The following is a 12,610-nucleotide window of genomic DNA, read 5'->3' on the forward strand; positions in this document are numbered from 1 at the left end:
GCCAGGGGAGGGTCTTTGCTGGGATACGGGGGAGGCGGGATCCTGGCTGCACAATGCCCCAGCTCATGCAGGAAGTGTGGGGCCGGGCAAGAAACGGAACCTGGGTTTCCCCGGCCCCACGTCCGCCTCGTTCAGACGGAGTCCAGGGGGCTCGGCCACGTACCTGGCAGTAGGAAGGGAGGCCGGGGTCGTAGAGCGCGGCCTGGAGCAGCCGCACCAGCAGATCCTGCACCTCGCCCAGGCTGTCGTCCACGCCGAAGAGCCCCTCCTGCAGGGTGCAGAGGCTGGGGACGTCCCGGGGCACCTCGAAGCCCAGCACCCGGCCGTAGGAGTGCAGGAACTCCACGATGGTGAGGCAGTCGGAGAAGGCCCCGCTGGGCAGGACCAGGCCGGGGATGCGGGAGAAGGCTGGCAGGGGCTGCGGGCAGGGAGGGGGGGGAAGAGACAAGCGGCTGGTCAGCGGGGCCTAGTGGGTGGAGCAAGGACCCTACCAGGTTTCAGCATGGATTCTCTTCCTCCCCCCGGCCCCTCAACACACAGGCGTGTGATACTGGCCTCCCCACCCCCAAAGGGCCAGCGCAAGAGGCACCAGGCCCCGTGCCCCGCGTGGCGGGGGCCTCGCTCAGCCCTTGCCCTGCGGGGAGCCCACACCTGACCCACTCGTGGGAGCCCGGGGCAGCTGGGGGACGCTCCCCACAAAGCTGCAGAGCCAGACGGGCGCTAGCCTCGGGGTGCGGGGCCCTGATCTCCCCCCTTCCGCCAGGGGGTTCACCCAACCTGATGGTCGCCCAGACACATGTCCTCCGTGGGCTTCTTCATCTCCTCTAGGATCATCTGCTGCCGGCGCCGCTCCTCCAGCCGCCGCTGGGCCAGCAGGTTCTTGTCCACCTTCCGCACAGCCTTGGCCTTCTCCTTGGGCCGCCCCTTCTCCTTGGGCCGTCCCTTCTCCTTGGGCTTCTCCGGCCGCGCCTTCTCCTTCTTTGCCTGGGGGACAGACAGAGCGACCGGCACGGGGGCGAGTCAGGGATGCAGCCCCCCCCAGCTTTGTGTCTCCCCCCTGCCCCCCCAAACAGGGCCCTCCACACCCACCTTGGCTTTCTTCTTGGCCTCCTTGGGCTTGGGCACTTTGGCCTCCTGCTTCTGTTTGTTCCTTGCCTAGAAGGGATGAAATCCAGCTCAGGTGGGAGGGGAGTCCCAGACTGAGGGGGATACCCTCCCAGCTCCGACTGGGTACCCCAGATGGAGGGGAAACAGACCAGGGAGCCCTCCCCAGCGCCGCTCGTACCTTTCGCCTCATCTTCTTCTTGATCTTGCTCATCTTCAGCTTCTCTTCGTCGCTGAGCACCTCTGCAAATTCGAGGGGGGGGGGGGGGGGAGAGAGAAGACTCAAGGGTGGAGTCTGGCACAGCCGGGGGGGAACATGCACCCCTAACCCCACTCCCAGGCTGGGCACAGCTCCCTGGCCCTGGATTCCCGTGCCCCAGCAGCCACACAGGCCTCTCCAGGCCCTCGCCCCGCTGGAGGGGGCAGGTCTGAGCTGTGGGTGTCACCTGGCGGAGAATTCGTGTCTCCTGGTGGCCAGGAACGCGGCACTGGGAGCGCACGCTGCCTGGAAGCTGCCATTCGACTCGGCAGCGTGTGCCGAGATGGGGGAGACGGGAGCAAATTGCTGGGGGGGGGGAGACGGGCCAGGGGTTGCACTGAATGGAACGGATTGGGCAGAACTAGCGAGGCTGAAGTTTTAGGCCCAGCCTGCCTGAGCAGGCCCAAGCTCACGCCCTCCAGCTGGCAGCGTCTAAGCCAGACTCCTCCCTGGACGGTGCCTTTGCAGCTGGGGCATGCAGCGGGTTGAGGGTGGGGCCGGATCCAGAGTGATGCTGAGCAGCCCCGTCCCTGCTCTGAAATCAATGGGAATGGGCCGGCGCATTGGGGCCAGTAGATGAGCTCCCTTAGAGCACAGGGGCCGCATGACACGCGGGGCGGGGTACCTTGGGCTTCCAGTTTCTTCAGGAGCCGGGCATCGGTCTTGCTCAGCAAGTCGGCCATCTTGGCCTTGGGGGGCCGGCCCCGGCCGCGCTTCACCTTGGGCGCTTCCTTGGCCTTGGCCTTCTCCTTCTCCGTGTTGCGGGGGCGCCCACGCTTGCCTGTGATGGCCTGGATGCGCGAGGGGATTTCCTCCTGGGTCAGCTTCACCCACTGCAAGCCCTGCATGGGAGAGGGGGGAGCTGCAAATCACCACTGGGTCTCCGCACCAAGCCCTGACCCGACCCCCCAATGCCCGCTCGCCTGGGCCCCTGGGGAAGTCTCCTTTTCGCCCGTGGCGAGGGCACCAGCCGGGCAGGGAGGCTCCGGGGAGCACGGGAGGGACTCCGACCTGCCAGCTGGCAAAGCCATGGGGCCCCGGGCCCTGCAAACCCTGCGCCTCGGGCGCATCCCCAATAAACGGGAGCTCGCCTCCGCCCCTACCCACCCCGCTCCCAAGAGAGGAACAGGCCCCGTGGCTGGGCAGAGCTGGCTGCAGCCTGCGCCCCAGGGAAGGTGCCCACCTCGGGCGTGTCCCGCTCCTCGTAGAAGTCGCCAACGGGCATGCGGGGGCTGAAGCTGAAGTGTTCACGCCGGACGTCCTGCACCACATTCCGGCTCAGGTACTGGGGGAGAGACAAGGCAAATGGGGCTGATCAGGCACCGGGACACCCTCCCTCTGCAGCACAACGGGCAACCCCCACCCCCCTGGCCGACACTGGGCATCGTCATGGGGGCACCCAGCAGCAGGGATCTGCCCGCTCCAACCCGGCACGCCAGCCTCCCGACGGCCACGGGCGAGGGATTCCACCCTGGTCCTTGACGGGGAGAGAGGTTTACCTTGATCACCTCCGGGAACTGCTTCATCCTTTTGCCGCAGGGCCCGTAGTACCAGGTCTCCCCCTGCCAGCGGTGGCTGCCCTTCTTGATCCGCACTTCCCTCCTCCACCTGCGCGGGAAAGGCCCGTCAGTGGCCGGCACCCACCTGGGCGGAGCGCTGGCCGTCCCCCACCCCGGCATTGCTCCAGGACCAGCCCCCGGGCGCCACCTACCCGTGCTGCAGGGGGAAGCGAACCTCCTCCACCGTGGCAATCCGTCTGCGGGGGACTTCGCCTGCCAAGACAGGGGGCCAGTCACTCACTGCGCGCCAGCTGCTCGCTTACAGGCCAGGGTGGGGGCAGGGGAAGGGGCTGGAACAGCCGGGGGTGAACAGCTTCTCACCTACCCCTTGCTGACGCACTGAGCGGGGCGGCTGGAGCCTCCAGGCAGCTGTCCTCAGCCACTTCTTCCTCTTCCTCCTCCTCCTCCTGCTCCAGACAGGCGGCTGGGGACTCTGGCTCCAGCGGGGGGCTGCGCTCCAGAGACTCCGAATCCTCCTCCCCTGGGTCGCCCCCGTCCTGCAGGTCTAAGCTGCTGTCTGCAACACCAGGGAGGGACAGAGACTCGTGGGGCAGGACCACCCCAGCTGGGGTGGAGCGGGGGAATACGCTGTCTGCTGGGGTTATTTGCCAGGCTGCCACCCCATGCTGTGTCCCCCCGCCACTCGAGGCAATCCCAGTGATTCGTCTCTGCCCCCCCACCCATGGGCAGGCCCTGGGACTCCCCTTTCGGGGCGGAGGGGGTGACAGGATGAAACAAACCCTGTCACGTCATGCGGCGAGTCTGCAGCCGAGCCGGGACGGCAGCCCCGGTGCCGCATCACCTCTGCTGTAACCGCTGAGCCATGCTCCCTGCAGAACTGGAGAGGCCGGCTGCCAGACTGGGGCTCCCAATACGCCCCCTGCTAAAATCCTAGACCCCGAGCCTTGCTGCTGTTCATGGTTCCTCTGGGATTTTTCTCCCCTGGCTGGAGCCCTTAGAATCAACCCCCCCACTCAATACCCCCCGGCTTTCCACAGGCCCACTTCCCTGGGGGTACGCCGGCCATCTGTATCCACCTCTTAACCGGAGCTTGGAAGCTCTGTGGGGCAGGGATTGTCTTTTTTCGGGTACGTACAGGGCCCAGCACCATGGGGCCCCGGTCTCGGACTCCCAGGCGTTGCCGTAACACACAACACTAGGCAGGATTCCCCCCACGCCGTGCGCCCACCTCCCCGGAAGAAAGTTTGAGCCACTGGGCTGGAGATGACGCAGCGTCTGCTGGGACACGTAGTCCCCACCAGCTGTGCGCTTTGCAAAAGCAGCCCGGTCTGGCCCTACAGCCACTTGTAAGCCGGTTCCGCACCAGAGACGCTCCCTACCTTGCAAGACGGCCTCCCCCAGGACAGGGGGCGAGACGGGGCTAACGAAGAGCGACGAGGGGGCCTGGCTGTCCTCCGGCAGCAGGCTGAAGGAGCTGGAGTTGTTCAGGGAGGGGCTCTCGGAGCAGTCGAGGGTCGAGATGTCCGGAGCAGCCTCCAGAGAAGACTTGTCGTTCACCAGCTGGGAGTTGTCCATCTCGTAGAGATCTCCGGTCCCTGGGTCTGCGGGGTGGGGACAATCGGAGCAAGAGGCCTTAGGCGCGTCCTACCGGGGGGCGAGTGTTCACCCCATTGTGGTTAGGGTCGTGCCCGGGGAGCAGCTGGGGTGGGGTGGGTGTCTGCTTGGGAAGTTAAACCCACACTGAGCGCACTTCCCGTGATTCCAGCACACCAGGGGTTAACGGATTTCGCTGGCTCCAGCACACCAGGGGTTAATGGATTTCGCTGGCTCTAGCCACGCCCCCGGCTCCTTTGGGAACCGAAACCCAAGATGGCTGTGTAATAACCATCCCGGAAGTGAGTTGGGCTGGGTGACTGTGTATAAGAAAGCCTGGCCCTTTAAACAAGGAAGCCAGGCCGGGTAACCCCACCCCTATTGGGAGAGATTTCATGGCTCCGCCTACGAGTGGGCGGGATTCCACAGCCAGAGGGGTATAAGAGGCAGTGGGTGTCCCCGCTCCTGCCCCCAGTGCTGACCTGACAGGGTTAGGGGAGGAAGTTTGCACTTAGAAACCACCTGAACCTGGAGTGAACCTGGAGCGCTGCCCCTGGGGGTCTCAGCCCCACAGCCGACACCAGACACCGTTGCTGGGGCTGACTGGCGGGCCAAAGGGAGGTGGGAAGAGTTTGCCAGCACCAGAAAGGGACATTTTTCAAGGACCGGGATGGGGCCCAGCAAATAGTCAGCAGCTTCAACGACGCCCTCGGCGCCAGACTTCCCAGCGGCCTGACCCCCCAGACCCGCAACACCAGCGAGGCAACAGGGCGCAGGCCGACAGAGCCTTTGATTGGTCGAGATCCAGCCCGTTTCACGAACCTGCCCCCTTACTTCCTCCACCCCTCACCCCAGATCGAAGAGGCTCTCTGAATACCTCACGCCCCCCGAGCGAGCGGCGCGCTCTGGTCCCGCAGCCGGCCGGCCTGGGAGCTTCCCCACGGACAGGGCACGGCGCGCCAGTGGGCCCAGTGTTGAGGAAAAGGCAGCTCACGTTACCTGCAAACTCGCCCACCCGCGATGCCCACCCCGCCCTCTCCAAATCACCGCCCCCACCCGCCCGCCCTCTGCCGATTTCACGCCCCAGGCCAACCTCCCGGGGAAGGGGGTCCACCCTCTCGGGCCGGCCGCCAGCCTCCCTACCTCTAGCCAGCGACTCGAAGGGCTCCAGGGGGTCTTCGCTCAGGAGAGGAGGGTCTGCCAGGGGACCGGCGATGGCAGAGGTGTCACCCAGGCAGCTCCCAGCGGTGTCCGGGGACAAGACGGAAGCTTCCTGGCTGAGCGGTTCCACACCTGACCCGGACCTGTTGTAGCTGCACATTTGCAGGTCTAGACACGACCGGACCCCCCCCCCCGACCCCAAAGAGAACACGTTAACACAACCCTTCCGTCCCCCTCCCGACACAGGTGTCGGCACCCCCCCACAGTCCCAGCACCCCAGGAGGGACCCCGCTTCAGGAGCGGAGCGCCGGGCGGCCCCGGTGCTGGCATAGGGCTGCCGTCAGCAGCCCCGGGTCCCGGGCAGCCAAGCCAGGCAGATGCTGCCTGGGCAGCTCCTGGACTGGGGCAGGATGTCGGTTATGGGCAGCTCAGCAGGGCTCATGCCGCAGCCTCCCCCATGGCACAATTGCTGGTCCCCACACCCCCAGACCGTGCTTTCCACAGCCCTGTTCGCAACACATCAAGTTTGCCGACTCGTCTCCTCCCTCCTTTGGGAGGGGGAGCCTCCCACCCGGTGCACCCCTCCTTACCCTCTCCCAGGTCATGGGCTTGATCCCCAACCCCTGCCCTTGGGGAATTCCCTGGGCACGTTGGGGGGGGGGGGGAGGGAAGGTGTGCGTCTGCAAGTGCAGAACGTGGGTAGGGAGCCAGGCAGCGCTGCTGGGCTCCCTCCACCACTGCTGAAAAAGCCCTTGGCACGCAGTGCAGGGGGCCCAATTCGGAGCAGTCTCAGGGCAGCTCTACACCACAGCAGGGATTTGCGGGGGAGGCAGGGGGGTTGATTTAACCATGACCCTCCCCTGCCCCCACTCACCCGGCTGCGTTTCCTCCAGTTCCTTGCTGCCCATGAGTGCGGTGCTGGTCTCCTCGCCGGCAGGCGGCATCTCCTTTGCCGCCAAGGACCCCTCTGGGCCGGTGCCCAGCATGGGGGAGGGCTGGGAGGCCGCGTAGAAACCACTGGCGCCGTTTGGCACAAGCTCGAAGCTCTGATCCTGGAAGGAGTCGTACAGCTCCTGCGAATCGAAGCTCAGCCCCATGGAGCCAGAGGTGCCGTTGGCCCAAAACTCCTGGGCCCCCCGGGGGTTAGTGTTGTGCCCCGGGGATGCCGGCCGGGCGCCCCCAAGGATGCCGTTGAGCGGGTACTGTCCGAGGCCAGAGAACTGGGAGACGCCGGGGGTCTCCTTGAGGCCGCCGGGCTGGTACGGCGGGTAGTTCCAGAGATAGTCGTATGGGTGGGGCAGGGCGGAGGCGTCGAGGGAGTGCCCGGCAGAAGCGAAGGTCCCTGAAGTACTAGTGTGAGATACAGTAGATAAGCCATTCCCGTTCATGTCGCCATTCAGGCCTGCCGAGGGAAAGGCAGAGCCGTTGGTTAATTGGCTGTGCTGGGGACACGGATTGGGGAGGTTGGGGGGAGATCCCGGCCTTCCTCTCCGCGGGGAAGAGCCTAGGCGAGGGCGGGAAGCCAGCAGGCGTGCAGCAGGGATGAAGGATCTTCCCAGAGAGAGCTTAAAGCGTGTGGGGCACAGACCCCCCCGCCCCGGAAACTCTAGGCCTGGGACAGCAACTGGGAACAGGAAGCCACAGAAGGGCTGTCCACGGGGAACACCTCGCCCAACCCAGATGAGGTCCTGCCGTCTGGTTCCTCAGCCCCCTAGAGATCACAGTATGCAGGCCGGCTGCAGACTGACCCCCCAGCCCCATGCAAGCAAGTCACCCAGCCCAAAGCGGGGCCTTGGGGAGGTAGGAGGGTTTGTCTGATTTCTCCCCAGCTGCCCAGGTGTCTCCCCCAGATCCTCCCCATGGGCTGCGGCAGGGTACTATGCCCCGTATGTTGGGACCCTCTCTGTCCCAGGAGCAGCAGGCCTCGGAGACCCGCCGTAGACAGGAACCACGCGGCCAGCCGCCCGTTGGCATCCGAGCCACCCAGAGCCATGGACACGGGAAGTTTGGCAGCTCTGGCTCCAAACGCAGGGGGCTGCGAGCCGGGGTGGGGGTGGGGGGCTCTTGCCCCGGCAAACGTCCCCAGGAGAGGGAGAACGCGCAGGTCCGGGTGAAACCTGCCAAGCGGCCCCGGTGTCCGAGCCAGCCCTGGAGTCCCGCGGGGATTAGCTGGCCCTCGGCTGGGCTGCTGGCGAGATCAGCTGACCAGCCAAATCCATGCAAAGACCCGTTCTGGCAAGTCGTTTCTTTTCTAGGATGAAGCAATCCCAAACAGAGCCCCATCCCCCCCGCTAATCCACTCCAACCCAGCCAGAATCCCATCCCCCCCACACCACCCGGGTTCCTCTCCTGCGCCCAGCCCAGTGTCTGCCCCATGGCACAGCTGCCTTCAAACCGGGATAACTGTTCCTCTCCAGTGGCTGCCTCCTTGGGAGGAGGATCCCCTGGCCCAGGGCAGACCGGGCGACCGGCGCCCTCCAAGCCCCACCTTGCTGCTCTCAGCTCCTGGGTCTCCTGAACCAGACGGTTCAGTCCTGCTCCCGCTGAAGCGAACCCAACGCCAACCCCCATGTTGGCTGGCCATGGACCAGGGACAGGAGTCTAGACACAGCTTCCTTCTTTCTGCTGCACGGGGGCTCCGTCCACTCCAGCAGGGGGTGCCCTCAGCACCCCCTTCCCCCCCCAAACTCCTTGGGACCCCCTGCTCTCTCAAGGGAAGCATCACCACCCAGAGGATGGCCTGGCCGGATCGGGTCCTGCCCTAGCCTGTGCACCCCCTCCTCCCTGGGGACTGGCTCAGCCCCTGCGTCCAGGATCCCAGCCCCCAGCGAACCCGCTGACCACATGCTGCTAGGACGCTAGGCACCAGTCAAAATGATGCAGGGTTTGTGCGGGAAGTGGGATCTAGTGGGCGAGAGCAGCAGGCCTGAAACCCAGGACTCCTGGGTTCTTTTCCCCACATCAGACACTGACTCACTGTGCAGCCAGTGGAGATCCCCGACTTGGCAGGAGTGGGGGGTGGTCACTGCGGTTTGTTAAGCACCCCAGGGTGCTAGAGACCAGTAGAGGGTTATTTCTGAAGGGTGGACAGGCCAAAGGGTCCAAGCCCACTCAGAGGCCAGCCCCCCTCCGTGCACTCACCTTTCCCTTGCGGGGGGAAGTTGATAGGAGACCCGTTAGTGTAGGGGCTGTCCCCTGAGGAAGGTGCGGGCTTCAGTCCTGAGGCAGTGGGGACAGAGGGGAGGCCAGGGAAGTTAAAATGGTTGTTCGTTTCCATTTCTGAGGAGAGAAGAGACGAGACACCAAAGGGTTAAAAGTGCCCCGACCTGGAACCACTGCCTGGGGGGGACAGGATCTCCCCCCCGCCTACTGGGTATAATGCACCCAGACACCAGGCAGGGATCAAGGCCAGGTGGGGGATATTGTACCCAAGCTCCTTGACCGGGGTGTGGGGGGGTGGTGGTGGTGAGGGAGGGTTGGATGGAAAACAAGCTGAGCCGGAGAGCAGTGCATGAAGAGCCCCCCCCCGCCCCCCAGAAGGGGGCAGAACGGGTGCAAAAGCAACCGAATCTCAAATCGGTGGAAGGAAAGTGGACGCGGAAACCACGGTGCAAATTCCCGGCCTGCGTGACGCTGACAGATGGAGGCTCTGAGAAAAGGGGCCATGTCCCCACTTCCCATCACCAGGAACATTCAGGGCTAGAAAACTCCCTGCAGCAGCCCCAAGCAGCCAGCAGCCCTCCGGCAAACAAACCAACGTTGGCGTAAGACGGCGTTTCACTGCTGTGTTGGGAGCTTCGCCGAGGGAAGGGGGCTACCGAGAGATCTCACGTGCTCCCGGCCCCGGATTCGTTTTTGCATTAAACTCAGCCGCTCCGCTTCTGCTCCCAGGGCTCAGGGTCCGGCAGAGGGCTGCGGAGAGTTTTCGGCTGTAGCTGGAGCAATCCCATGGGACTGCTTCTAGCATCTTCCCACCAGCGGGCCGGCACGTTTCGGTTACAGATCCTCGCCCCCCTCCCAGGCTGGGAGCTGTTTGCCCATTTCACAGGGCTCACGCGCCCCACTGGGAAAGAACAGCATTTCCTGTTGCCAAGATCCACGCGAAAGAGACGAGCCGGCCGAAATAAGCCAGGGAACGTCATCCCAGGGCATAGAGCCCAGCTAGCTCGGCGCTCGTCTTTCTGACGGGTCACTTCTGCCTGAGTGGCGCCTCCCAGACACACCTACCCACCACACCAGCTGCGCGTGGGTCGTATCTTTCGGTTGCTGTGTCGCGGACACAAAGGGCCAGTGCTAACCACACGTCTGGACGGCTGCCCCAGCGCCTCCCCGTATAAAGGAACGGGGACAAGGAGTAAATGCATCACTCTGCCCACCCCCGGCCTGCCAGAGGGAGGGCAGCCCCACCCCGCGCCCCCAAGTCTGGGGAAGAGTAATAAAACTTGCTTTCTATTAGCCTTTTATTGACTAGACCACTTCTCTCCAAGTGGGTGGATTAGCCCCATTTCACAGACAGGGCAGAGAGAGATGGACATGCTTCCCCAAGGCCACACAGCAAGCCAGAGTCAAGAAGAGAACCCAGAAGTCCTAGTCCCCTGCCCATCTCTAATCACCGGCCTCCCATCATCTCCAACTCCCCATGGGCGTCTCCAGGGGATTCGTACACCCGACAACCCGCGGTGCAAACAAAAGACAGGGGGGAAAAAACCTGAAATTCAGCCCGACCGATTCCTCCGGCACTGCAGCTCATTTCCTCTTTGATGGCTTTTGGAACAAGCCTTCCAGGGTATCTGCCGCTCGGCTCTGGTCTCTGCCTCCTCCCAGCTCCAGAAGAAAACCCTCCTGACCCAGGCACCAGCCTTAGCCACCAAGGAAAGCAAACGCCAACCCCCTCCCAGACGTCGGTAGCTTTCTAGCATGTGAATGACGGTATCCCCAAGAGACCCCAACTATAGATGGGGCGTGTGCCTAGGATTTGGCCGGGGACCCTTCAGGGCTCAGGGAAAGGAGACGCAGAGAGGGGAAGTGACTTGTCTGAGGTCACCCTGCAGCAGAGACAGTTGAGAACCCACGTCTCCCACCTCAGTTCCCCACGCAGGCCACGGTGGATTCCTCTCCGCCTCATTGAGTTACAAGGCGAGGGTTTAACACAGCAGGGCCGAGGGACGGCGTGAGCCCAGCGGCAGCCGTTCTCGAAGGGCCGCACCGAGGCCACGGCCTTGCAAGCAGCAGCAGGCCAGACGCGGAGTGTCGAAACAGAGACCGGCGATTTCGTCACTCTCTGCGGCATTCGCTGCAATGCTCCCAGGCCGGAGGAGCCCGATGGGCTGCTCCCCGTCAGCGCAGGATAACGACAGCGTCTGATTCACCAACTCGGGAAATTTCAGCGGCAGGCAACTCATCTCGCAGGCGGGGGACCCCCCTCGCTATTGCTTCGTGACACCCCGTCCGTGCTGCTCACTGGGGCACAGGTCACATTCACTAGCGATCAGCCGAGAAAGTGACCTTCCCTCCCCCCCCCTTCAGAGGCACGTCTCCCTTTCACAGCCACACCAAGAGTCCCCCACCGCACAGAGCATCACCGCCTAGCTCTGATTGCTCCTACAAGCCACAACAAGAACAGGGCTCCAGCCCGTGCCTGCACTGGGAAAGCCGGGCCAGACAGTTATTAAAAAACAAAAAAAAACCAAAAACCACCACACACACCCACCCCTTTCCGGCAGCAGTTTTTTAGCTGGCAAACCTGTTTCTGGCCCTTTAAGGGCCAGAGGAGGAGCCGAGAAGCCGGAACCAGACAGGTGACTGCTGCAGGGTCAGCTCTGAGAGCATGGGGACAAGCCAGGCTGGTGCCAAGGTGAAGGGAGGTGCTGGGGACAGGAGGGCGAGGTAGCTAACCGCAGGGTGGAGGAACCCTGGCCTTAGGAAAGCAGCCAGGAGGAGGAGGAGGAGGAGGGTGAGTGCAGCCTGGCTGAGAGGGAACCAAATAAAAGCAGGGAAGATGGGGAATTAATTACAGCGAGGGAGGAGGGAGATGAATAGGATGGGAGCGGTTCGACTAATAGGGTCAGGGTTTGAAAGCAGGAGCCGCGGCTGCGAGAGAACATTGGCTGTAGCTGTGAGCTGGCTGCTTCGTTAGCTCCTCCCCAGATGAGCAGCACTGGAGGCGAGCGGGCGTCATTCTCCCGATGGGGTATTGACGGGGTATTGATCGCAGGCCAGTACCGGCACCGGCAGCTTCCAGACGCCTCTCCCTGACCTCCCCCGTCGGTAACGGGTTGTTTGCGCGGGGGCTGAGCAGACATCTCCTTGGGCCTAGCCCGGCCAACAGCCCAGCACGGACAGGACTGGGCAGCATCGGATTCCCTTGAAACAAACAGTACCTTCCCCACCACACCCCAAGACACCCGCAAATCCCATCCCAACAACCCCAGGCCTCGGCTCCCACCCGGAAATGAGCCACTCACCCCAACCGGCCAGCAACCCTCCCCACACCTGGGCAGGAGACAGAATTAGGCCACGGCTTGTCATTGCAGCCGACCATTTCACAGGAGAGGTGGTGACAAGAACAAGGAGGATTCTGGACCCAGCCGGAGATCATGAGCAAATGAGAAACATCACAGGCAGGAACGGGCGTGGGGGGTACTTAGGAGGCAGTTGTGATCAATTCAGTGGGCAGGGAACCGGGATGCTTAGAAACCCACGGAGCCGCTCACAGAACCTCGGAACCAGCCAGAAGCTTTCAAGAGACGGCAGCCGAGAATTTAGGCCCTGTATTATTCTAGGCAGCACCGGTTTGCTAAACCCAACGCCGATTGAAACGCAGGTGGGTGGTTTGTTGTGTTGATTTCATTTCGATTAAAAACAGGGGGGTTCCTTGCTTTCGATTTCAGCCTCTCCAACACAGGGGTTTAGCCAAGCCAACATGGCAACAGACTATTGAGACATTTGCAGCGGCGCCAACCACCTGCTTTGT

The 12,610-nt window shown here is 63.5% G+C and overlaps 1 protein-coding gene across 6 annotated transcripts in view; it reads right to left on the minus strand.

Annotated features, from left to right (window-relative positions):
- Positions 1–12,610, minus strand: part of BAZ2A (bromodomain adjacent to zinc finger domain 2A) — a 35,097-nt gene that overhangs the window by 12,790 nt on the left and 9,697 nt on the right. For 4 of the 6 annotated variants that reach the window (XM_077838205.1, XM_077838202.1, XM_077838204.1 and 1 more), the window contains 13 exons: positions 8,779–8,916; positions 6,512–7,039; positions 5,620–5,805; positions 4,263–4,484; positions 3,248–3,439; positions 3,075–3,135; positions 2,863–2,971; positions 2,547–2,648; positions 1,989–2,205; positions 1,286–1,347; positions 1,090–1,155; positions 778–984; positions 164–418 (listed from right to left, as the gene is read on the minus strand). In XM_077838205.1, coding sequence (XP_077694331.1) covers positions 164–418; positions 778–984; positions 1,090–1,155; positions 1,286–1,347; positions 1,989–2,205; positions 2,547–2,648; positions 2,863–2,971; positions 3,075–3,135; positions 3,248–3,439; positions 4,263–4,484; positions 5,620–5,805; positions 6,512–7,039; positions 8,779–8,914 — 2,343 coding nt within the window. In that variant the 5' untranslated portion in view covers positions 8,915–8,916. Of the gene's footprint in view, positions 1–163; positions 419–777; positions 985–1,089; positions 1,156–1,285; positions 1,348–1,988; positions 2,206–2,546; positions 2,649–2,862; positions 2,972–3,074; positions 3,136–3,247; positions 3,440–4,262; positions 4,485–5,619; positions 5,806–6,511; positions 7,040–8,778; positions 8,917–12,101; positions 12,233–12,610 lie in introns of those variants that run through there. The other 2 variants (XM_077838200.1, XM_077838201.1) reach the window with 2 other exon arrangements.

The sequence above is a fragment of the Eretmochelys imbricata genome, chromosome 20, assembly GCF_965152235.1.
Source record: "Eretmochelys imbricata isolate rEreImb1 chromosome 20, rEreImb1.hap1, whole genome shotgun sequence".
NCBI classification, from domain to species: domain Eukaryota; kingdom Metazoa; phylum Chordata; order Testudines; family Cheloniidae; genus Eretmochelys; species Eretmochelys imbricata.